Raw genomic sequence first — 25,975 nt, 5'->3', positions numbered from 1 at the left:
TGAGCTAAACTTCCAGGTCCTCAGTGTGACCTGGCTTATCTACACACACTCGGATTAGCCCATTCAAGTAATTTAGACTAGGGTGAGAATGACAGGAAATATTTTACAATTTAAATGAAATGCTAGGAAGCCCAGAGACATCTCTACTTGGTGGGATACAAGGCAGATCTTGAACTTAAGATTTCTTTCTTTCTTTTTTTTTTTAAAGACGGAGTCTCACTCTGTTGCCCAGGCTGGAGTGCAGTGGTGTGATCTCGGCTCACTGCAAACTCTGCCTCCCGAGTTCAAGTGATTCTCCTGCCTTAGTCTCCTGAGTAGTTACGATTATAGGCACGCCACCATGCCTGCCTAACTTTTGTATTTTTAGTAGAGACAGGGTTTCACCACGTTAGCCAGGCTGGTCTCCAACTCCTGACCTCAAGTGATCCGCCTGCCTCGGCCTCCCAAAGCACAGGATTTTTATTCCTTAAATTATCCTTCTGTATCTTACCTGCCCCCGCCCCCTCGGCCAGGCTAGAAAACCAGCAGTCAGCAACTTGTCATTTCTCTTTTGCAAATCTGTCAGCTCTTTCCATGTTAGACTATTCTTTCAATCCACTGAAAATGCCGTGTGCTTTTACTGGAACCCAGGCAGACGAAAACGGCTCTGGGGTAACAGGGTTTCTGGCTGGAGGCCCTTTCTCTTCATGAAGTCACACGAAGCCCGTGTCTCCTTCCTTCTGCAGGCTCTGATGAGGAGTACATTTATATGAACAAAGTGACCATCAACCAGCAACAGAATGCAGAGTCTCAAGGCAAAGGTATGAGGCTGGGATCACTGACGGGATGGCCACTCCCGGGCTGAGGGAAGGTCCACGCTGGTTCTGTCCCACCTCTTCTTCCTCCCAGCCGGCACACAGACCCGCCTGGCGGAGTTATTTTTGGAAGCCACATTTTGGTTGGTGGTATTTTGGGTTGATGTATTTTGGGATGTTTCAACAGGCCACCCCCTCCTTGCCCATTGGATAAGGAATCTGGCCCTAAAACTTTTTGGCTGTTCCCAGCATCATCCTAGGAACAGGAAGTCATAATTCAGATGTTCGAAGAAAGCAGCTGTGTGTGGTGCTGATCCCACGGTTCTGCCTTTAAGTCTTTTGATAGAAGTCTGTTTTGAGGAAGAGGAGAGAAATAAATGGTGGTGTCAGCAACTGCCTTAATAGTCACAGATGATGTTCAAAGGTGCTGTCTTTGGTGGAACGTTTTGTCTCCCATGGGAAGGACATATGTTGTCTTCCATGGTGCCTCCCTCTTCTGCTCTGTTCTGCTCTCTGCTTTTCCCTTAAAACCTCCAGGGAGGGGCCTGGCAAGACCCTGGGGAGGCCCAGAGGTATGCAGAGCTGCCTAGTTGCAGAAGAGGCAGGCTAAGAAGCACCATCTCCTAACTCCCAAGCCTGTGACTCAAACACAAAGGCTTAGAGAGGGGTGGGAACACAGCATTGCAAAGCACTCAGTCCCGTCAAAGGCTTGTCTTTGAGACATCAGCCACCAAATCCCCGAGGTCGGGCCTGCCTGAGACTGTCTGTCCCAGGGCTGGCTGAAATGGACAGGCTCAGAAGTGTCTTTGGCACCTTTCCTTACAAGTGCACCAAGGGTTGGTGGCCTCACTTCCCCGGTGTGGCTCCTTCACTTCCTGCCCCTCACCAAGCCTGAGACATGGCAGAACCCATCCAGATGAGGTTGGCCACTCTGGTGGGGGTCGCTTGCCTTCCGGGTATACTGTGGGAGGAAAAAGCCATAATCACAGGGTCCATGCTGAGAGTGGCTCAATATAGTGGCCGCCAGGCAGCTCCTCTGCTGGCCGAAGCTCTGTGGCTAGACCATTTTTTTGATGTGGGGTGGGTAGGGGAGCAGGTACAGAGGCTGCCAGAAATACCAGGCACATGGCTGGGGCACTCCTGTACCCTATCCTTGGAGGAAAAACAACTTCAGCTCCAGAGACCGCCTGCCTGGACAATAAACACCTCAAAAAGAGGCGCATGTGCATGTGACCAGGAACGGTGCATGTGACCGGGCATTCCTGAGGAAGGAGACCCTGTGTGAGGCTGCTCACCCCTCACCGAAGCCTTCTCCTTTTGCTGCCCGCAGTGCCTGAGGAGCAGGGCCTGCTGCCCAATGGGGAGCCCAGCCAGCACTCCTCGGCCCCTCAGAAGAGCCTTCCAGACCTCCCACCACCCAAGATGGTAAGTGTCAGTCCAGGACCCCTGATTTCCCTGATGTGAGCCCCTTGAACGTCCAGTTGTCCTCACAGGTGTCAGCTCACTCAGCGTCTGGCATTTTCTGAGCAACTACTGTGTTCAGGGACGGGGACAAGGCACGGGTAGGGACAGAGCAAAAGTAAACCTGCCTACAGGGGATTTGCTTGGGGCCGCGGTACTCCAGATGCTGAGGGTGGTGGGTCTGGGGAAATTTGATTGAGTGCCACCTGACGCTACTCAGGCTCTTTATCCAGTATCATGTGAACAGGGCCATGAACAGCTGTGGTCATCAGCCTAGGCCACAGTGACCTTTAAAAAATTTGCAAGAGCCAGGTGTAGTGGTGCATGCCTGTAGTCCCAGCTACTCGGGAGGCTGAGGCAGGAGGATTGCATGAGGCCAGGAACTGGAGGCTGTAGTGCACTGTGATCACACCTGTGAATAGCCACTATAGGCCAACCTGGACAACATAGCAAGACCCCATCTCTAAGATATAAAATAAGTGAATAAATAAATAATAAATAAATAAATCATTCCCCTATGTTGTTCTGGAGTTAAAAAGCAAAGGAAAAGTAAAAATTCATAAATCGTATCATACTGCACTTCCTGCTTGAACCTTACCAATAGTTCTTATTAAACATAGAAAAAACAAAATCCCATTTCTTAGCATGGCCTCAGGGCCTATGATCTGGCTCAGCTTCATTGTCCGGCCTCCTCATACAGGGTCTTCACTGGCCTCCCTTCTGCCCCTGGATTCTGTCACTGTGGTCAGGCCTGCTTTAGGGATTTTTGCACCACCTGGGCCCCTACTAACTTCTCATCTCTCCGGAGTTCTTAAGAGAGACTTCGGCCGGGACGCGGTGGCTCACGCCTGTAATCCCAGCACTTTGGGAGGCCGAGGTGGGCGGATCATGAGGTCGGGAGATCGAGACCATCTTGGCTAACACAGTGAAACCCCATCTCTACTAAAAATACAAAAAATTAGCCGGGCGTGATGGCGGGCGCCTGTAGTCCCAGCTACTCGGGAGGCTGAGGCAGGAGAATGGCGTGAACCTGGGAGGCAGAGCTTGCAGTGAGCCGAGATCGCGCCACTGCACTCCAGCCTGGGCGACAGAGCAAGACTCCGTCTCAAAAAAAAAAAGAAGAGACTTCTGCTGCCTTGGCTAAGTAAGGCATCCGTCCCCCATCTGCACCCAGGTTGCTATCTACCCACCACCCAGTTACCCGCTCCATGGCTTGTGCTACTGGAACAGTCTTGTTTACTGTCTCCTTTCCTGATGTCAGCTCCTGAGGACAGGGACCTTGTCTCTCGTTTACTATTTTGTGTCCAGTATCTGCAGACATGGACAGAGGTAGGCCATACATAAATATCCATTAATTTGGATGGATGGAGTTGTAAAATCATATGGATGTGGGTTCACATCCCAGTTCTGCATGCCACTAGCTCTTTGGCCTTGAGCAAGTTATTTGAAGTCTCTAACCCTCTGTTTCCTGGTTTATATGGAAGAAGTGCTCACATCTGTCTCATCAGATGGGCTTATTCAATGGGCTAAGGCTGGCAGCCCCTCACCACTGTGTGGCATACTGTGCTAGTATTCAGTGAGATAAGTGGTAGTATTTATATTTTAAGGGTGAGGAAACCTAATGTCACACAGCCTGTAAGTAACAGAGTCAGCATTTGAACCCACGTTCTTTCCCCTGTAGGGCATGGCTGGGGAGGGATCCTGGGGCAGGACTGGGGTCTCAGCTTAGAAGGGTTTATATGGGTAGCCAGGGGGTCTGGGGTCAGCGCCAGCAGGAAGCTAAGCTCCCGCCAAGTGACCATCACCTGATCTGTGGGCACATGTTTCCGTGGAGGGGATCCCAGCCCCAGAATGGCTCTGGACCGGCCCCTTCATTCGTGCCTTCCTGGGGGGCAGGGACCACAGCTGAGGATCTGACTCCACCATGTGTGATGGGTGGGCAGTTCCGGAGAACCGGGGACAGTGTCCCACTGCATGCTGTCCCTTGAGCTGGGTGACAGCTGGTGGGGACTCCTCATCTCAGGCTGAGTGAGGCTTGATGTCAAGACTGAACCTGAGTCCCTGGTGTCCCTGTGATGCCGACAGTGCCAGTCACTGTTATACTCTGAGCCTCAACCCCATCCCATGCACACACACCATCCGCCCACCACCCAGCAAGGAATAGGTATTTTCGTCACTGTTTTTCATAGGAAGAAACAGACTCAGAGTTAAAAACCACTGGCCAAGGTCCCACAGTTGGGAGGTACTAGGCCAGGATTTAAATGCAGGTTTTTGTTGTTGTTGTTCCCAATTCCTCCCCCAGCCTGGGCCTCCCTGACATTTGCTCCTGTCTGTAGCAGAGCAAGGGCTCAAGCTGTGTCCCTCCAGCGCCAGGCTCCCCTCACTTTCAGTCCCGATACTTGGGGGAACAGCACAGCGCCTCTGCTGTCCCATCCGTATGCTGACGGCTTTAACCAGAGGTTTTCTGGTGTGGCCCAGGCATTGCTTGCTGGCTGGTGGGAGTGGAAAGGTGGCTGTTCTGAGCCACGGCTGGAACTTTTCTATCCTAAATCCAGCGTCTGATTCTGACCAAGGTACCTTGGGCTTTGCCAGTGGAAGTGCCATCGTCTGCCCCACCAGGGACAGCTGCGGGTGGGTCCTCAGCTGGTGGGTAGGGGCAGAGTTTCACGAGCACCGAGTACTGTGTGAGTGTTCGAGAAATTGTGTTTTACGAACAGCATGGACTGAGGGGCCCAGGGTCTGGGGCCTGGCTATAGCTGTAAGTTAACTGGGCCATGGTGAGTCCCTGTGGGCCCTGGGATTCTGGTGCTGGCTTCTGCTCCTCGGCCAGTGCCCTGTGCCTCAGACACTGAGTGTGGAGAGGGGCACGTGGTTCCCTCTAGAGTAGACTTCTTGGATTGTCGTCTGTGATTAGGGCTTGTGTCCTGTTTGAAAGGACAACTGCAACTGGTGCTGCAGTTGGGGAAAATATCAGTACCCAGGAATGGCCCGATCCCAAGGTGGCCTTTCAGCCAAGTGGTAACTGCCTGTGGACAGCTTCCAGGCCCCAGGGAGACTTCTAGCAAAGCCAGCTGAGTTGACAGGAAAAGGCAGCTCCCTCCCACTTTGTGGACTTTGCTGTGAAGGACCAGAGACGGGCGTGGACCGCGAGTCCCCTGGCTAGGTCCCTCCTGGTCTTGTGCAAGGCACCTAACTACCCCAGGGGGTGCCAGATGTGGTGAGGGGATGTAGGTGGTGTCCACCAGGCACTCTCCCTGTCCTTGCCCACACACACGAGCACACTTCCTCACTCCCTCAGGCCTCCTCAGGTTGAATCAGGCTGAAGCAGCCATCACTCTTAGTCCAGGGCCTCCAGAGGAGCAGTGTCAGGGCAGAGCCATGTCTGTGGCTCTGAAGGAGAAGGAGAACCAGAGCAGGGAGAGGCCGTGGCCGCTGGAACCCCATGGCCATGCTAGCCAGACCATCAACTGTGGCCAACAAACATCTGTTTCTGCTGCAAGGACCATAGCACCTGGCTGTGTAGACAGCAGCCTGGAGAGGCCACAGCTCCGTGAGTCACTGTCCAGCTGAGGCTGGAGCCCTGAGCCTGGAGTGCCCTGTGGCCTCTCTTCCTCAGACAGAAAACCCGTTCCTTCCTCCCCTGATCCCAGAACTTCAAGGTGTCAGGGAGGCCTCTCCACCTGAGGGCTGGGCCCTGCACAGCTGCCTGGCCCTGGACTCACCGGCCCCTTCTGCAGCACCTGGACATCCGCCTAGGGTCCTCAGGGCCTTGGCTGGGCCAAGATCATGCCTCGGTCACAGGCTCGGGATGCGTGTCGGCCACGAGCCCAGATGTCCTCACTCCAACCCCTACAGACTCAGTAGAGAGCAGGTCTGTCCAGCGATAGAAGGGGCAGCCAGGGGTTTGGAGTGACCTCGTGGGTGTGGACAGTGACTCACGGAGCTGTGGCCTCTCCAGGCTGCTGTCTACACAGCCAGGTGCCGTGGTCCTTGCAGGAGAAACAGATGTTTGTTGGCCATGGTTGATGGTCTGGCTAGCATGGCCATCTCCACCCCATCGTCCCTCTGAGGCCTGGCCACGCGCTGGCCTGCTGTTATATGAGCTGCTCTGTGGGGGAAGCCACTTAATCCCTAAAAGGACGTTGCCATGGCTAGCCTGGGAGGCTGGGCCTGGCCTGTCCACTCACCCCCACCTGGGAGCCTTCTGCAGTGTACTCTGGGGCAGGGTGGTTAGAGCTGGGAGGACGCCTTGGGTCCTCTGAGCCATCCCTCATCAGCTCTTGTGTCTAGTCTAAGCCAGGGGTTGGCAAACTGGAGCTCACTGGCCAAATCTGATCTGCAACATCCTTTAGTCAATAGTGTTTTATTAGAACGCAGCCAAGCTTATTTAGTTGTATTAGTCTGTGAACTTCTGAGCTACAGCAAGCAGTAGAGTTGAATAGCTGAGATAAGACAGAGGTTCCGAGTGGCCCACAAATCCCTAAAACATTTACTTTTTGGCCCTTTCCTGAAAAGATTTGCGGCCCTTTGGACCTCTGGTCTGGTCAATCCTGCCACGCCTGACTCGCTCACACAGTCCCTTCCTCCAGTCAAAGTTTTTCAGGTTTTGATGTTAAATCTCTTCTGGATCTTCATTTAATATTCACATTCTTCCTGTAATCCCAGCACTTTGAGAGGTCAAGGCGGGCAGATCACCTGAGGTCAGGAGTTTGAGACCAGCCTGGCCAACATGGTGAAACCCCGTCTCTACAAAAAATACAAAAGTTAGCCAGGCATGGTGGCACGCGCCTGTAATCCCAGCTACTCAGGAGGCTGAGGCAGGAGAATCACTTGAACCCAGGAGCTGAAAGTTGCGGTGAGCTGAGATCACGCCACTGTACTCCAGCCTGGGCAACACAGCGAGACTCTGCCTCAAAATATATATATATAGAATTCACAGTCTTCACCATCATAATGATAATAATTAAAATAATAGTCCTTTCTCCTTAACCCTGTGAGATGATCTGTCTCCTTGAAGCTCTGATAATAGGTCATTGTGTCTGTTTAATCACATGACTCATCATTTAACCCAGCATCCTTGAGAGCTGGGACTCCATCCTGTGGTCTCCTCTGCACCCACCCCCGGAGTGCATTGGTTTATCTTCCACCAAACACATATATAACACCTTTCTCCCTTTCTTATTTTTACATTTTATTTTTTAGGTTAGTAAAAACTAATGTGTACTGAATATTGAATAGTGATAGGCACACTTCGATCCTTACAGCAACCCCATGTGACAGATATTTCTCCTCTCCCCATCTTATGCCAGGTCCAGAGAGGTCAAGTGAGTTGGTCGGAGTCACACGGCGAGGATGTCCTAGTGTCAGGATTCAAGCCTAGTTCTGGGGATCGTACTCCATTCCTGCCCTGCACTGTCTCTGCATAGTGAGCCATTTTCAGAGTTTGCAGTGTCAACCTACAGGCAAAAAATGGAGGCAAAATAAATATAAGTAGAGAGTTTATTCTGACCAAATTTGAGGGCTGCAGTCCAGGAGCACAGATTCAAGTTACCCTGAATCCATGTTCCTATTGGCAGCAGTTACAAGTGGGTTTTCAAAGGAAAAAGAAGAGACAGTTTTTAAGTTGTTTACCAATATTTTACATTAAAATACCGTAAGCTATCCATCAGCTAAACATTGTTCTTTGTAGCATACATTCCAGGAACCTGAAGATAATGGATGAGGCAGCTAGTGAGGAATAAAATGCCTTTAAACAGTTGCCCCCAGGAATGGGAATGGGGAGGGGAGAAAACGGTGCCCGAAGCCCCATACTCCTGTCTCTGGGCTTGATACATTTTGCACACTTGAGTAGCTCAAACTCCTCTGAGCTATTTTTCTTCTCAACAGAAGCTTAGGAGACACTCAGAAAACACTGCCTGGCTCCACCCTGGACAGGACAGGAGGCCCCCAGGGACAGGCCCTGTGATGATGACCCCTGGGGAGCTCCTGCAGAAGAGTTCACTCCTCCCTTTGTCCTGTTCGACTCTCAGGAATCCTGACCTGGGGGGGCCAGATCTTCGGTGCCCAGAGCTTTTCTCCAGATGGGACCCGCCTGATGGGAATGGAGCTTCTTGGAGGCTGGAGCTGGAGGCCCAGCCAGATCAGACTATGAGGCCTAGGACCCACTGGGGAGACCTTACTGCTGTGGCGGCGAGAGGACCCTTTCCCTGTGGACCCTAGGGAGCCTGTTGTTAGTGGATCACGGGCAGTCTGTCACTGTCTCAGCCTTTTCTCAGGCTGCTGGCTGGCCAGGGGGACCAGGAAAGGCTGAGACAGCAAAGATACCGCACCAGGCTGGGACTGCAAAGAGGGAGGACCATGTGCTAGCAGTTACCAGTGGCGCGCCCATTGTCTGCTAGGGCAGAGGTGTGCGACCTGACTCCCTTCAGCAGTGCATCTGTCGGCCCAGTACAGTGTCAGGTTTGCTTACGAAATGACCAAATTCTTGGATTCCTTCCTTTGTAGGGGGTGCCATGTGCCAGAGGAGGGCTGAAGGCTGTTCTGAGTCTGCCCTGTGCCTCGTGTCAGCTCTGTTGGTACAGGACCAGATCTGCTGCTGGACCCAGGCTGTGGCCTGGTCTCAGCCAACCCTCTGTGATGCCCTGTCAGGGTCAATCCTCTTCGTCTCAGCTTGCAGGACAACAGTCTAGTAGTCCGACTCCTGTCACATTAACTGCCCTCACTGCCCAACCTGCAGACCCTGGGACTGTGGAGGGGCCCCAGACAGTGATAACAATGGCCTCCTTGTATTTAACATGGGCCAGGCCCTGTGGAAACAGTCACGTTTTGTCTCATTGAATTTTCAAAACAACCCTAGTATTATTTTATAAAGAAGGAAAGCAAGGCTCAAAGAGCCTGTCACATACCCAAGGTTAAATCTATGAGGTCCTAAAGCCTGGATTGAAATCAAGTTACATGAACTCCAGGGTCTATATAAACAGATTGTAGAGTCCAAGCCACACAGGACTGGGCTCTGGGGACCCTTGTATCCTTGCCCTGGGGAAGCTGGAAGGCATACTCTTGCAGCCCATGGAGTTTCATGATTCAGAAAGACTCTGGGGGCCGGGTGTGGTGGCTGGCGCCCGTGATCCCAACAATTTGGGAAGCCAAGGCGGGCAGTCACTTAAGGTCAGGGGTTTGAGACCAGCCTGGTCAACATGATGAAACCCCATCTCTGCTAAAAATATAAAAGTTAGCCGGGCATGGTGGCGCTCCCCTGTAGTCCCAGCTACTCAGGAGACTGAGGCAGGAGAATCACTTGAACCTGGGAGGCAGAAGTTGCAGTGAACCGAGATCGTACCACTGCACTCCAGCCTGGGTGACAGAGTAAGACTCTATCTGAAAAACACAACAAAAGAGACCCACGTTCAAGGGTGCTTACACATTCGTGACCTGTCTCTCATAATAGTAATGCAACAAGTTACCTCTTTTTCTCCCCCATGGTTGCTGTATAAAGGTAGCTTATGGAAGTATAGTTTCATAGTCTAGTGCCTACTGTGCAGGTGGAATAAGGGAGGAACAGAATGATTTCATGTTCTATGCTTCTAACACAGTTGCAGGTGTTTTTTATTCGAATTGCACACGTTCATCCTCATCCCACACAAGCAGCTCAGGGTCATCTTTGAGACTCAGTCCAAAGATCACATCCCCTGGGCATCCTTCCTTTGTCCTAAATGTTCCTCACACCCTCTTCTGGTTCCCACAGAACTTTGACCTTGTTCATTATAGTACTACTGTATCACAATGCACTTGACCAGGAGCTGTTAAAGATTTACCAGCTACTCAAGCTTATTTTAGGACTGACTTGTGAAGTTTCAATATGTCCCTCCCAGCTAGCACGTGGAAGTCATCCACTATTTGCTGAATGAGTGATTGAACTATATACTATGGTAAAAGTGTAGGATTTAGAAACCTGGTCCTCTTTCTCCATGTGCTATTGATTAGCACTTGTCTTTTTAGAAAATATATTCTATATTCTATTTAAAAGCCACAATAGCTATCCCAACAGCCTGGCACTCTCTGGACCGTTAAGTGTGTGATATATCATGTGTATAATGATATTTTGTGTGTGTGGTAGTGAGTTTGAGCCTCATTTTGCAGGGGAGAAAGCTGAGTCTTGGCAAGGTTAGAAAACGTGCCCACAGCCCTTCCATGGCTACAGATCAAACACTATGGACTCTGACTGATGGGATTCATGATATTGCGTGTTCTCCCTCCCAACTTGCTTAAAGTTTAACATCCAGCTGGGCATTTTTGTCTTCTAGACTTCCACCCAAAGAGTTATGTCCAGTTGCTCCCAGTATACTGTATCTGCAAATGTTTGTCTTATTTGTTCATACCACAGATTCCAGAACGGAAACAGCTTGCCATCCCAAAGACGGAGTCTCCAGAGGGCTACTATGAAGAGGCTGAGCCATATGACACATCCCTGAATGGTACATCCCAGCGGCTGGGGCTTGGGAGGGCAACTTACTGCTTCCTTCTCAGATGTTGGTGCAGACTTACCTGGGGGTAACAGATATGCTCATCCTGGGCTGGGTGACAGAGGGTAGCCTGGGCTGCTGTGACAGGAAAGTATGGTCCAAATTGAGAACTGGCCACAGAGCATTCAGCCTTTACTCTGAATGGGGAGTCAAGACCCACAGCAGACCTAGCTGTCCTGCAAGGAGGAACGAGGGATGGCACATAACAAATAGGTTGACTGTGTCTGATGTTTTCTGTGGTTCCTGCCTGCAAGTTGTGAGATTTCAGCACAAAGGTGATGGAAGAGAGGAGTTTTGGCCAACAGGCCCAAGGCCCTGGTCAGCAATGGAAGTGGTGGTCAGGCTGAGTCTGAGCTCAGTTTCCACGTTCTTTCACTGGACTCATAGTTATGGTGCTCCCACTGTGTCAGGGACAGGAGCCCAGTCATCCCTAGCACTGACATTCGGTGAAAGAAGACAGACAACAAATAAACAGCATGTGTCAGTGGTGATAAGTGAGAGGATGGAAAACAGAACAGGAGCTGGGCTTCTGCAGGACAGGGGAGTTACTTTAGATAGGGAAGGCTTCTCTGATAGCATGACTTAAACAGATTCCTGAATGAAGTGGAGAGTGAGTCAGGCAGATACATTCAGGAAGAACTTTCCAGACAGAGAACATGGTATCTGCAAAAGCCCCAAGGCAGGAGAGCTCTGGGTGTGTCTGAGGAACAACAGGGAGGCCAGCATGGCAGGAGCAGGGGAGAGTGACAGGAGATGGGGACACAGATGGGGCTGCCAGCCACAGGAATGACTTTGGCCTTTCTCTGAGTGAGGAAAGACTGCAAACCTCCAGAGGGTTACTTAGGGACTGGCCTAACTTAGTGTATTAGTCTGTACTCATGCTGCTAAGAAAGACATACCCAAGACTAGGTAACTTATAAAGGAAAGAGGTTTAATGGACTCACAGTTCCACATAGTTGGAGAGGCCTCACAATCATGGCAGAAGATGAAGAGCAAAGACATCTTACATGGCAGTAGCAAAAGAGAGCATGTGCAGGGAAACTCCCCTTTATAAAACCATCAGATCTCGTGAGACTTATTCACTATCATGAGAACAGCATGGGAAAGACTCACCCCCATGATTCAATTGCCTCCCACCAGGTCCCTCCCACGACACATGGGAATTATGGGAGCTACAATTCAAGATGAAATTTGGGTGGAGACACAGTCAAACTTATATCACTTAGGTATTGAAAAGATCGCCCTGGATACTGTGTGAGCAGCTCTGTAGGCAGGGCTCATGCTAACACCCTCTGTCCTTGGCTGATGGTTCACAGCCTGAGGAAGTTGGATCAAAAGTGCTCTTGGTTTGGGGATTTGATTACACAGGAAGGCTTCGAGGTTCAGGAAGAGGTTGTGACCCTCGTCTCTGGGGCAGCTGGACTGTGGTCCTCCCCTTCTGGCCTCCTTCTCTTTCCTTCCTTTGTAAGTGAAAGGGCTTTCAAAGCATAATCAATCAGCAGATATAAAAGGCCAGGGCCCCTGGGGCTGGGAATGAACTAGGCTGAGGAAGGTGTTGTTGGTTCCATAAAGAACAGGACCAGGAATGAGATGGAACCAGCCTAAGTGCCCATCAACCAAAGAGGGGATAAAGAAAAATGTGGTACATACACACCACAGAAGACTACTCAGCCAGAAAAAGGAATAAAATAATGTTTTTTGCAGAAACTTGGATGGAGCTAGAGGCCATTATTCTAAGTGAAGCAACTCAGGATGGAAAACCAAATATCCTATGTTCTCACTTATAAGTGGGAGCTAAGCTATGAAGACCCAAAGGCATAAGAGTGATATAATGGACTTTGGGGACTAGCGGGGGAAGATTGGGAGCAGGGGTGAGGGATGAAAGACTACATATTTGGTACAGTGTACACTGCTCGGATGACAGGTGCACTGTCTCAGAAATCGTCATTAAAGAACGTATCCACCTGAACCCCAAAAACTATTGGAATAAAAATAAGAACAGGACCAGGAATGAGATGGGACCGGTGACTGGGAGAGGCATGGGATTCCCCTGCCCTTCCTTCACACTTACCTGCCGCCTCCTGCTGGGAACTCTGTGGGAGGTGATCGCCTGTTTGGGTTGAGTCTATTCTAAGACACTGGCTTTGTGGGCAGTCGGCACTTAGCACTGACCCACTGAGCATGCGAGGTGGTGCCAACTCACCAGTTGGGCTGTGATTTCAGACCAAAGGCAAGGGTGCGGTGCTGCTGTCTGGATGCGCGTTGAAGGTGGAAACAGTGACTCACCGCGGTGAGCACTTCCCTGCTCTCAGGTGCGGTCGGGCCAGCAGGGGCCTGCCTGCCAGACGTGCCAGGGGGCCGGTTTGTGGGGCAGACGCTCCATCTCGACACAAACAAGTGGTCAGAAAGGCCAGCGCTTCTTGGTTTTGTCTCTCAACTGTGAGTTCATACTTGTAGCCGGGACTAGGGGTCATCCCAAGGACAGCTCGAACTCACTGTGTGGAGTGGGTCAAGAAAGCTCCGAGATGGAGGAAATCCAGCTGCGAGGTGGGAGGGAACATAGTTCTGCCTGTCCTGCCAGCCAGCGAGAGGCCTGGGGATGACTTGGGGAGAAGCAGTCACAGTCAGCACAGAGCGAGGCCTTCACCTGCCTTACAAGCTGGCCTGGCCTCAGGTCCTGCCTGGTCAGTGTGACATGCAGCATGTGGCCAGAGAAATGAGTGTGGGCCCCAGCCCCTTGCTATAGTTGATGGCCATAGCGATTTGCTGACTTCCTGCAAAAGGCCAGTTTCTTGGATTCTTGACCTGCTGTATCAGCCCTGTCCCCACATTGCTCCCCGGGTCGTGTCCCTCTCTCTGAGCACATGTGTAATGAGCGCCCTGATGGCCTGTGCTAGGGGTATCGGGGTCTGCCCTGCTTGCCAGAGATACCAGGTACTTCGCTGATGGTGTCTTACCCTGGGGTAATGCTAGTGGCTATAACAACCCAGCAGCTTCTGTCTACAGTAACACAATGCAAACCTGTTTCTCACTCAGGGGTATTTCAGTGGGGGGCATTACTCATCCTCATGTACATTAGGTGCCCAGGCTCCGTCCATGTTTGTCTCGGCCACCCTCAAGGGCCACAGAATCCTCTGCAGAGAGAGAGAGCAGAGAACCCCTATCTGCTTCTTAACAGCACCAGCCAGAAGCGACACACATCACTTCCACCCACAGTCCCTTGGTGACAAGTAGTCACATGGTCATCTCTGGATGCGAAGGGGTCTGGATCCAGGAAATGTTGTCCTTGGCTCAGCAGTGGCCTCACCCAACAGCCCACACCTCTGATGGGCAAGCACTAACCTCTGGTGGACTGGCAGCTGGGTTGCCACATCTGGGTCTCTCTTTGTGTCTCTGCACTTGGACGTACTCCTCTCTTCATCCTGTCTCTCTTCTCTTCCCTCTGTCTGTGCTCCTGGATGTTGTGCAGGTCACTCTGGTGGATTTCTCCCCAGTGGAGTCCCCAGATGGGTGCAGATGCCCGAAGGAGTCATTTACGCCACGATCACCTTGGGTACTGCTTGCTCCCCGAGCTGGAATGCCAGTGATTCTTGCCTGCTGCCTGGCTCTCAAAGATGTGTGCGTGCCCCGAGGGTGGCCACCGCCTTCTTCCTGTCCTTGTGCATGGGTCCTGCACGTGCATGCTCTGTGCAATCTTCCCAGAGGAGCCACCTACCTGGCCTTCCACAGTCCCACCCCCACTGCCCTGAACGCGCTATCAAAACACATGGCTAAAAGACCCACAGTGTGCATGGCTGTTCTGCCCTCAGTTCCACAGGACATAGTGAGGTAGAGTCTACCTAGGGATGGCAAACGGGGATGGAATTATCTCAGCATCCTGCCTCTCATTCCTGTTCACCCTGCACCTCCTAGAAGCCAAGTATCTGTTTTCAGAATATGGTACTGTTTTTGTTTGGTTTTGTTTTGGAGATGGAGTCTGGCTCTGTCACCCAGGCTGAAATGCAGTGGCATGATCTTGGCTCACTGCAACCTTTACCTCCCAGGTTCAAGTGATTCTCTTACCTCCACCTCCCAAGTAGCTGGGATTACAGGCATGCAACATCAGGCCTGGCTAATTTTTGTATCTTTAGTGGAAATGGGGTTTTGCCATATTGGCCAGGCTGGTCTCGAACTCCTGGCCTCAAGTGATCTGCCCTCCTCAGCTTCCCAAAGTACTGGAATTGCAGGTGTGAGCCACCATGCCTGGCCAAGAATATCCAATGTTTATGGTGTGCTATTATGATCCCTCTTACGGGTAAAAACAATTATTAATATATTTGCTCTAAATTTCCTCCGAGCTACTCCAGGAGTATGATTTATTGTTCTTTTTTCTTTTTCTTTTTTTTTTTCTTTTTTTTTTTTTTTTTGAGACAGAGTTTCACTCTGTTGCCCAGGCTGGAGTGCATTGGCGCAATCTCCGCTCACTGCAAGTTCTGCGGCCTCCCAGGTTCACGCCATTCTCCTGCCTCTGCCTCCCGAGAAGCTGGGATTACAGGCATCCACCACCATGCCCGGCTAATTTTTTTTTTTTTGTATCTTTAGTAGAGACGGGGTTTCACCGTGTTTGCCAGGATGGTCTCGATCTCCTGACCTCATGATCTGCCCGCCTCAGCCTCCCAAAGTGCTGGGATTACAGGCGTGAGCCACCACGCCTGGCCATTTTTATTTTTATTTTTATTTTTTTGTGAGACAGAATCTCACTCTGCCAGCCAGGCTGGAGTGGAGTGGCATGATCTCAGCTCACTGCAACCTTCCACTTCCTGGTTCAAGCGATTCTCCTGCCTCAGCCTCCTGAGTAGCTGGGATTACAGGCATCCACCACCATGCCCGGCTAATTTTTTTTGTATTTTTAGAAAAGACAGGGTTTCACCATGTTGGCCAGGCTGGTCTCAAACTCCTGACCTCAAGTGATCTGCCCAGCTTGGCCTCCTAAATTTCTGGGATTACAGGTGTTAGCTACCATGCCCAGCCTCTTTTTTTTTCCTCAATGTTTTTTCTTTCATACCTAGTCCTGTTAATGATTTGCTGTTCTTAGCCTCCTAATACCCCCATGGAGGAGGATGGGCAAATGTTAGAATTCTTCAGGAAACATGTGGGGCAACCCCAGAGGCGCAGAACAGTGGAGACTTACCCAAATTCTTCACACTAAACTCTGTAGCCTCCTCCATTAATTTTTGTTACTGAAGGAAGAATCCCAATGACAGTGTATCATTTTTAAAATGTCACTTATTATACAGATAATGCAATACTGGCAATAAGGAAAAATTTTTTAAATTACCCTGATCCTACCACCCATCACATCAACTATTTTGAGCTTTTTCTATGTTGCCTTGCAGTGCTGATCTATTTGCACGTATAGTTCTAATTGTGCTTTCTCCCTTGTCATACCTTAGGGAGTTTATTGAGCTGCACACCAGTTTTCAGAGTTTTAATTGATTACAATTGCATAGTAGATTCCTAAGTGGGTAAAATCATGCTTTACTTACCCAGTCCCCTTCTGCTGACTGCTAAACAGCACTTGAATGAATATTCTAATGCATGTAACATTCTTCCCCACCCCTGCCCTTTTTTGAGACAGGGTCTCTGTTGCCCAGACTGGAGTGCAGTGGCATGATCTCAGTTCATTGTAACCTTCGTCTCCTGGGCTCAAGCCATCCTCCCACCTCAGCCTCCCAAGTAGCTGGGACTGTAGGTGCATACCACTATGCCCAGCTAATTTTTGTATTTTTTGTAGAGATGGGGTTTTGCCATGCTGCCCAGGCTGGTCTCGAACTCCTGAGCTCAAGTGATCCACCTGCCTCGGCTTCCCAGAGTGCCAGAATTACAGGCGTGAGCCACCACGCCTGGTCCCTTCTCTTTTTAAAAAACTAGTTTCCTAGGATAAAATAGCAGGACTGAGATTATTGGATCAAAGAGTATGGGTGTTTTTATGGCTCTTCAAACAGGCTGCCAGACTGCTGTCTGGGAAGCCTGTGTTAAATTACATTGTCACCTGTCATCTAAGAGTTCAGGGTTCCATCCTGGGTAATACTGCTATTTTCAGTCTTATTTAATAGGTATAAATTATACACTTTTATATTAAGCCATAAAGAGAAGTAGTGTCACACGACTTTTAAAGAAAACTGATATTAAAATATTTAAAATGTTGTTTTTAGAAACATTAAAACACATTTTCATTGGCACTGTTGCTAGAATAACTATTGCGGGGGCCTCATCCCATTTTTCTATATTCTAATTCAAATGTGCTTCTTAGTAAAATCAAATGTGCTTCTTAGTAAAATCAACAATATTTTATGTAGCTATACAGACAGGAGAAAGGGCTTCTGGATTCTTCTGCCAAGACTTAGGGGCCTCTGGGCTGGTCCTCTTCTGAAGGGTGTCATGGGAATGAAGGCAGAGTGTCATTCAGCCCGACTCAAGGGGAAAGAGCAAGGACTGCCATGCAGAAGTCAGGGAAATAGATGCTGAGTCCATTTCCTAACTGATAGGGCTGCCGGGAATGGGAGTATCCAGTGATCAGGAGACAGTGAGCCCTCCCCCGGAAATTCGGGCAGAACATCAAGGTTATGGTAGACAGGATTCCTGTGCCAGGTACTGGACTGAAATCCTGAGGTTCCCTTTCCTCCATGCCCTGCTTTTCAGGGATAGATGGATGGATGAATAGAGAGACAGATAGATCGATCAATCGATAGACAGATGAACTGATTGACTGATTTATTCACATGTTTGTTTTGTCCTTGAATAGAGCAGTGGGACCTGGGAACAGAGCCGCTCTTGCAGGGTGGTGGGGACAGAAACTAGAAACTGAGGTGGGTGGGGTATACGTAGAATTGTGCATGATGTGTGTTCTGATGAGTTTTGGGATTCTTTTGAAATGACAAAAGAGTAAGGGTTTAAGTTAGAAACGAGTAAAAGGAGCTACATTTGTGCCAGGAGGTATTAGGGAGGGAAGGCAAGCAGTGTCTATGGAGGATATGAGTGGAGGTTTGAAAAAGGGCTCTGACTAGGAGAGGGTATTTGGGAGGAAGAAGGTGGCCCCTTTGCCCACAAAGTATTTCCTGCCGTGGTTTACTTGGACTTTTATTTTGAAGGAGCCACAGCCCCTTCCCCAGATCTAGGACTGAGCCAGGCCCAGCCAGGCCGGTGGCCATTAGAGGCCTGTCTTGCACACAGCTCAGGTGGAGTGCAGGCGGCGTTCTCTTCCTCCTGAGCCCTTGGAATGCCAGAGGCCAGGCCTGGGAGAACCTGGCAGCATCCCACCCCACGCCCTTCATCTTTCACTTGAGGAATTAGAGGCCGTGAGTAGGAGAACCGGCCTTGTCAAGAGCAAACAGTTGGTCTGTGGGGCAGTGTCTTCTCAGGGTTCCTGTGGAGTTGGGAGTGACAGGATTTGAGGAGGAAAAGGGAGAGACTTTGGTTTTAAGTTATGTGTGTTTTGTGGCCAGAGGCAGCATCCAAGAAGCCTCGCTGAGGGGTTTGGGGGCAGGAAAGCCAGCCCTGGGATCTGGCTGGTGGCTGTGGGGTTGGTTTGAGGGCAGGGAGAGTCGGGGGCTGTGGTCTGGCCACTGCTGCTCCTGCCAGCTGCCCTCCCCAGTGATGCTGCTTCGGGACCGTCCCCTGCCCCATGGGGCCCTGACTGAGCTGGTCTTCCTTGCAGAGGACGGAGAGGCTGTGAGCAGCTCCTACGAGTCCTACGATGAAGAGGACGGCAGCAAGGGCAAATCGGCCCCCTACCAGTGGCCCTCGCCGGAGGCTGGCATCGAGCTGATGCGCGATGCTCGCATCTGCGCCTTCCTGTGGCGCAAGAAGTGGCTGGGACAGTGGGCCAAGCAGCTCTGTGTCATCAAGGACAACAGGCTTCTGGTCAGTCTGCCTCACGTTGTCTTGTCCCCCCGCTCCTCTCAAGGGAAGGGGCAGGGACAGGGAAGGAGGGACAGGATGGTCCCTGACCCAAGACATTTCGAGTTTGTTTATATCAGGAGATTTTAACTTCTCCCTAACCTGAAATTGTATACAGGATTTTGTGTGTATGGATGAATGTACTTTTTCTGAACCAGAGAGGTCTAGTAGTTTCACCAGGCTCTCAAAGAGGGCTGTGACTACCACTGCCTCCCCCGTCTCCATCCCATCTTCCTCTTTGTGAGACAGATACATCTTTCTGTCCCCTGGCCGTTTTTCATGTCCTGTCCACTGGAGTCCAGTCAGGCTCCTCCAGCCCAGCCCCAATTCTGGCTACTGTTTTTGTTGTTGTTGTTTTTGAGACAGAGTCTTGCTCTGTCACCCAGGCTGCAGTGCAGTGGCGCGATCTTGGCTCACTGCAAGCTCCACCTCCTGGATTCAAGAGATTCTCCTGCTTCAGTCTCCTGAGTAGCTGGGATTATGGGCGCCCGCCACCATGCCCAGCTAATTTCCGTATTTTCAGTGGAGACGGGGTTTCACCATGTTGGTCAGGCTGGTCTCAAACTCCAGGCTTTGTGATCCACCTGCCTCAGCCTCCCAAAATGCTGGGTTAACAGGTGTGAGCCACTGCGCCCAGCCCTTGCTACTGTTTTTATCTGTGCAGCATGAGAATGCTAGGTATCTTCTCAGAAACAACAATATTTTGAATTACTGATAATAAGACCAGACCCAGCAAGGAACCAGATATTACTCTGACAACAGTCCTATTTCCTGCTATTTTAAATTAAAATTCCCAGTTGCGTGTCCTGACTTGAAATTCCACGGAATTATTATAAACACCTTTTCTTGCTCCGTGCCAATATTATTTCAGGTAATCCTATTAAGCAAGCCTGTAAGGTTTCCCCCATTTTACAAATAGGGAGCCAAGGGGTAAAGTATTTTCTCTGGTAGGGGAAGAGAATCCTTCCTTTCTTTGTTAACACATCATCTTCCTAACTAGGCAGAGAAGAAGCTTAGTGTTTGTGCCTTATGGATCCTTTACTCCAGAAGCCAAGCAAGCAATGCAGAGAGGTGGAGAAGGAGTGAAAGTCTGTCCACTTTGGAGAACTGAAAGGTGTCCACAAAGGACGTATTTTAGGGCCCCCCAGGCCTGGGGCAAGTTTGAACCATTTGGACAGCAGCATCCTGGAGCATCCTTGGCTGAGGCCAGTGAGAAGGAGGCTTGAGGGAGAGAGGGACAATCTGATGTGAAGAACAGGAGTTGCTGATATTTGAGGTTAAGGCTCCAGGCTGCTTCGGGGTGTCCAGCCTCTTAGTCTTGCTGGGTAAAGTCAGGCTCTTGGTGGGTCCTGCAATGTCCAGGGGCCCCTCCTTTGCAGACATCACCTCCGCCCGGCAGCCCTGGGAAAGTGGTATATTTTCTCTCTTTCCTTCCAGTGCTACAAATCCTCCAAGGACCACAGCCCTCAGCTGGATGTGAACCTGCTGGGCAGCAGCGTCGTTCACAAGGAGAAGCAAGTGCGGAAGAAGGAGCACAAGCTGAAGATCACGCCGATGAACGCCGATGTGATTGTGCTGGGTCTGCAGAGCAAGGACCAGGCTGAGCAGTGGCTCAGGGTGAGGGGGACACCGGACCACTTGGAGGGGCTCCTAGAGTTGTGGCCCCCAGCTTTTCTAAAGGGATGGATGATAGGGTCAGGGGTAGAAGATTTGTGATCCTTCAAGTTTGCAGGGCTTCCTGTGTTCTAAGTGGTAGTGATCTGTCTTCTGCAAATGGGTTACAGCATGCTGCTGCTAGGTCTGAATCCCCAGTAGCCCAGACTTGGGTGCAGTTGAAATCCATTCCCCTTTTTGCCTGTAGTGAGGCATCCCCCACCTACTTATTTATTTATTTATTTATTTATTTATTTATTTATTTACTTACTTACTTACTTACTTATTTTGAGACGGAGTCTCGCTCTGTTGCCCAGGATGGAGTGCAGTGGTGTGATCTCTGCTCACTGCAAACTCTGCCTCCCGGGTTCACGTCATTCTTCTGCCTCAGTCTCCCGAGTAGCTGGGATTACAGGCACCCGCCACCACACCTGGCTAATTTTTTGTATTTTTAGTAGAGACAGGTTTTACCGTGTTAGCCAGGATGGTCTCAATCTCCTGATCTCACGATTCGCCTGCCTCAGCCTCCCAAAGTGCTGGGATTATAGGCGTAAGCCACCGCACCCGGCTCCCCCACCTCCTTATTAAAAAAGAATACATGTCGCTGTCATTTGCCATGTATTTGCCATAGACCAAGGACTATTAGCAACTTTAACCCATGTAACCACACTGGGGATGGCTGGGGAATGTTAATGTCCCCATATTACAGGAGTGGTGATGAAGGCTCAAAGGGTGGAGGTGATGGATCCAAGTCATCTGCCAAGTGGTGGCAGCATTGGTTCTCAGACCGAGGCCCGTCTGATACAGTGCTGTGCCTCCGCCACCGCAAATGCTTGTGGTCCACTCTGCCCACGCTTCCCCGGCTGTGATGATGATGAGCCACTTGGGGAGGGGCTTGCCTGCCCCAGGTGAAAGCTGGGCTTGATGCTTCCAGCAGGTGTAAAGTTTGCACCAGGAATGGATCCCCAATTCCAGAGGGACCTCCAAACCCAGCAGGGACCCTGGTGAGGCCAGCAAGAGCCAGAGCAGCCCTTCCCCTCCTTCCTGCTGCCCCTCCCCTCCTTCCTGCTGCCCCCTCTCCCATCACAACCACTTCAGCACAGGAGCATTCTATCTACCCTGCACCCCACCCCACTCCACCTGCCACCCAGCTAAATGTAACCACCTTGGCCAGCCTGTCAGAAACAGATCTGGACTGCCTCAGTGAAACATGACCAAAATGTACCCACCTGAGGCACTGGTCCATCCCTAGGTTGAGTACCCTAGATTTGGAGCAGGCAGGCTGTTTTTGTAAACCCACTAATTGTTTTAGAAATGCCAGGCCTGGCCTAACCAAGCTTCTAGAAGGTGCTGACAGGTATCTCAGTCTTTACTGCAAAATCTTCAAGTGGTGCAAGACAGTGGCATGTAGAAAAGGAAAGGCCAGTGCATACACAGGTTTGTGGCTTGACTTCACAGATCTCCATGTGGGGTGGGGTTCCTGAGAGAGCTAACAAGCTCTGAAAGGCCAGCTCTGGGCATTTAAGAGCCAGGACTCTGAGTTCAAATCCGGTCTTCACCCCTTTTTAGCTGAGTGATTTGGGACTAGATTCTTTAATGTGCACAAAGTGCTTAGCACTGTGCCTGGTACATACTGAGTGCTCCATGAAACTTGGATACTACAGATAAGACCACTGAGGCCCAGACGGAGTGGGGGGCTTGTCCTGGGCTGCAGAGCTGATTAGGACCCAGAGCTCTGGGCTGTTGGTTTCTTACCCCAGTCTCCTGGCTCCTATCCCTCCCCATCCTCACCCACTACACACACACACTCATTTGCACACATATATGCACACATGCACATTCATGTATACATTTGTATACACATAGACAAATGCACATACATGTATGCACATTTGCATGCACATTTATGTTCATGCATTGTGCATGTGTGTGTACACACACACACACACACACACTCTGCTCTTGCTCCTAGTTCCCCACTCTGTTTCTCTGACTGCTCAGATCCACTGATCCTCTCCCTGCCCCCTGGCTTCCCTCCCCAAACTCTCACGCCCTCTTCCTGAGACCCCTGGCCCCACAGCCTCTGCTGGTGGTTTCAAAGACAAGAACGCTTTCAGAAAGCACAGACTTTCTGTGTCTGGCCTCCACAGAGAGACCCTTTCCCCCTGGTCAGATAAGTGCAGAGATGGACTTGGCTGGAAATGCCTGCTCTGAGAAGCTGCCCACTCTTGCGTTTTGGCAGTAGGGGCTGGTCCGCCTGTCCAATGGGCTCTTCACCTGGCTGCATTGGGTTTGTGAACCCCATCTACCTTCCTTGGGCCTCTGTGTCCCAATCCTGCATACTCACACCCCAGGGTGAGACAGGTATATATGGCAGTAAACGGGAGCTGCTGACTATGGGACGAGGGTCCCAGTAAAGGAAGGCACAAGGCAGGGGTTTTCCGGGAAGCATGACCCTGCCCCCACCCCACTCCTGAACTCCTGGCTTAGTGGCACTTTCCCTGGGCAGGGGCATCTGTGTATTTGGCCCAAGCTAATAGGGATGGTAATCGTGTGCCTGCGTACTTGATATACAAGTGCTCACAGCCGGTTCCTGGCAAAGGTATTGCCCCAGCTTACAGATGCAGTGGCTGAGGCTCGGACTCAATGTCACACAGGTGCCAACTCTAGTGCCTGCGCTCTTCCCTTGACACTGGGTTGCATATGCAGTGTGGACCACAGTCCCGAACTGGAGTTCTTGGGCTCTTCTGATTTGAAACCCGTTTCCACAAACTACTCTAGGCATAGACTGAAAGAGGAGAATCTTTGAAATCACTCTAACTAATTCTGCACCTCCAAAGGGCTTCCAGGTGGGCAGCGTGTTTCTGGTCACCCTTGGAGCTCCCCCGGGAAGAAGGGAGTGCTCCTGGCTCAGACGGAGGCAATGCTTTGCATAGTCAGAGCCGCTGCTGACTTTCTGCATCTGCCCCCAGCCCAGGCTCCATTCCTCCAGCGGCCCAAACCCACCCACCCACCCTTTTCTGGACCCAGCCTCCCTCCCCAGAGTCTCACGCCCTCTTCCTGAGACCCCTGCCCCATAGCCTCTGCTCGGGGTTTCAAAGACAAGAACGCTTTCAGAAGGCACAGCCTCTCTGTGTCCAGCCTTTACAGAGAGACCCTCTTCCACTGGTCAATGAAGCCAGTGAAGAGGCCCCTTCCCAGAGAAGGGTGGGGGGGTGGGTGGCGGCCGGCGAGTCGGGAGAGCCAGTGGGTCGTTGGAACAAGGCAGTTTGCAGGCCTGCTCCTCAGGCAGCGTGGAGACTCCGCAGAGTTGCCTGACCTCTGGAAAGCCAGAGGGACTGCCTAGCAAGGCAGTTGTTCGTCACATCTACAACAGAACAGTAGTCCTGCCTGGAGTGGTGGCAGGAAAGGGGCTCATGGAGCCCTGGGCTGTGGCTCTGGTCATCTTTGGCCTTTGCTGTCAAGGCCCCCCCTTCACGTGCCCCTGAACGTGTGGGACCTGCAGAAAGGAGCCTAAAGGACGAGCCCTCCCACTGCAGCCCTGCCCAGCCGGGTCCGGGGCCACATGCAGGCCTTGGGGCTGGGGTAGGGGCCCTCCTCCTCGGAAATTTTCTTCTCTCTCACCTCCACCCGTTCTCTCCTGCCCTGCAGGGCCCCTGGCTTCGGCCTGGCTGTGAGTGCTGGCCGGAGGACCTCAGCCCCTGCTAACGGCTTCCCTCCTGCCTCAGGTCATCCAGGAAGTGAGTGGCCTGCCTTCCGAAGGAGCATCTGAAGGAAACCAGTACACCCCGGATGCCCAGCGCCTTAACTGCCAGAAAGTAAGCCTCTGCCCTGCCTGGAGGGAGAATCTCCTTCCATGTTTTCTCTAAAAATTAAAAGTGTAAAATTGGGAGCTTCGTTTTTATATTTTAGTCCAATTAATAAGAAACATACAATGCTTGAGGCCGGGCACGGTGGGCTCACGCCTGTAATCCTAGCACTTTGGGAGGCTGAGGCAGGTAGATCACCTGAGGTCAGGGATTCGAGACCAGCCTGGCCAATGTGGTGAAACCCTGTCTCTACTAAAAATACAAAAATTAGCCAGGCATGGTGGTGGGCGCCTGTAATCCCAGCTACTCGGGAGCCTGAGGCAGGAGAATCGCTTGAACCCAGGAGGCGGAGGTTGCAGTGAGCCGAGATAGCGCCACTGTACTCCAGCCTGGGTGACAGAGGGAGACTCCATCTCAAAAAAAAAGAAAAAAAGGAAAAGAAACATACGCTGCTTGGAAAAGAGCAGCAATTCTAGCTTGGCAGGAAAATGGAGGAAACGGATACAGACCTAAAATACTTTCTTGCTTATGGGTGCTGGGGGGACGGGGGAAGCTTTATTGGAACAAAAGTCACTTTGGCCTGCATTCTTAAATAGGGAGATTGATTTTATGAGGCACTTCCTTCCCCCTTATTCCTCAGTAGGGCCTCTGCGTCTGGGGTACTGTCTCAAGGCTGATTGCAACCAAAGGGCTGTAGTGCTCATTTGCATGGTGCTTTGGGGGAGCTTTGGGCTTAAAGGTCAAGGCTGAAGAAGTTGAATTAGGTTCTGGCCAAAAGGAGGATTGTCACCTGTGGGGTCACATTTCCTGTCGCTGAGTACCTGCAGGTAGGTGTCCTGAAGTGTGGACACACACAGAACAGTCAGAACGTCACTGTGGCTGCTCTTGGGGTCCCCACCCCGGCAGGGGGGAAAACGAGGCACACAGAGGGCTGGAGCAGAAAGGAGGCTACTTACTCTCCAGAAGGCACAGGTCATCCCACATGGAGAAATAGCCCACAGTCCCTCCAGATTCCAGAGTGACTCAGGAGGGGCCATTTTTCATCGTCTCATGTATTCTTTGGCCACTGATAAGAAAACAAAAGTTGGAACGAATTTGGGTTTTCTTCACATTGGGGTGAGAATCAAGAGCTGTCCCTAAAGATTCGGCATGCAGTGCTTCCCTGGCCAGGGACTGCTGGCCCTGGACCCTGCCTAAGGCCGGTGCTGTTGCTTGGGAGGCCGTCAGCTTGTTTTCTAGAGGTCTGGAGTCGGTGATGCTCTGAACGCAGCTTGATTGGAACGTTCTGAGGGTTTCATGTTCTAACAGCAGCAGCTGCTACACTTTTCTGGGGATCATCTTGAGTCCCCAACAGCCCTGTGAGCAGACGGGGATGTCACCCCCATGTGACACCTGCAGAGTGAGGCTCAGAGAGGCTCATGTCACTTGGGCACTGGCCTGGCAGCAGAATGCTCCGGCCAGGACTCAGATCACATGGTCTGTTCCTGTGCAGACGAACCAGCTCGCGTTGCTAGAACAGTTAGCTCTCAAAAGACTTCTTCACGCTCTCAGTATGAGTGGTTGCTAGCTTGACAGCCAACGCCATCGGGGACGCACTCTAATGCCACCCATGAGCAACCTGCTTGCCCTGCCCAGTGGCTACAGGGTCGCCGTCACATCAGGTTGAACAGCCATTTGGAAGTTGGGCCAGTGTCCTACCAGCGACCTGGATTCTGCCATTTAGGTGGCTGGCAGGGGTTTGCTCAGGCATATAACCTCTGGCATACAACGAACAGCCATCTATTATTTTCCCTTAAAT

The 25,975-nt window shown here is 51.2% G+C and overlaps 1 protein-coding gene across 2 annotated transcripts in view; it reads left to right on the top strand.

The window, feature by feature from the left end:
• Positions 1 to 25,975, top strand: part of AFAP1L2 (actin filament associated protein 1 like 2) — a 107,710-nt gene that overhangs the window by 69,489 nt on the left and 12,246 nt on the right. Inside the window, exons 3-9 of one of the 2 annotated variants that reach the window (XM_025397490.1) lie at positions 726 to 800; positions 2,125 to 2,219; positions 10,639 to 10,729; positions 14,247 to 14,330; positions 18,474 to 18,679; positions 20,153 to 20,332; positions 24,097 to 24,186. In XM_025397490.1, coding sequence (XP_025253275.1) covers positions 726 to 800; positions 2,125 to 2,219; positions 10,639 to 10,729; positions 14,247 to 14,330; positions 18,474 to 18,679; positions 20,153 to 20,332; positions 24,097 to 24,186 — 821 coding nt within the window. The remainder of the gene's footprint in view (positions 1 to 725; positions 801 to 2,124; positions 2,220 to 10,638; positions 10,730 to 14,246; positions 14,331 to 18,473; positions 18,680 to 20,152; positions 20,333 to 24,096; positions 24,187 to 25,975) is intronic. The other variant, XM_025397491.1, reaches the window with a different exon arrangement.

Source organism: Theropithecus gelada, chromosome 9 (genome assembly GCF_003255815.1).
Source record: "Theropithecus gelada isolate Dixy chromosome 9, Tgel_1.0, whole genome shotgun sequence".
NCBI classification, from domain to species: Eukaryota; Metazoa; Chordata; class Mammalia; order Primates; family Cercopithecidae; genus Theropithecus; species Theropithecus gelada.
The sequence above is the reverse complement of the archived record's forward strand: the minus strand, read 5'-3'. Positions and strand labels throughout refer to the sequence as shown.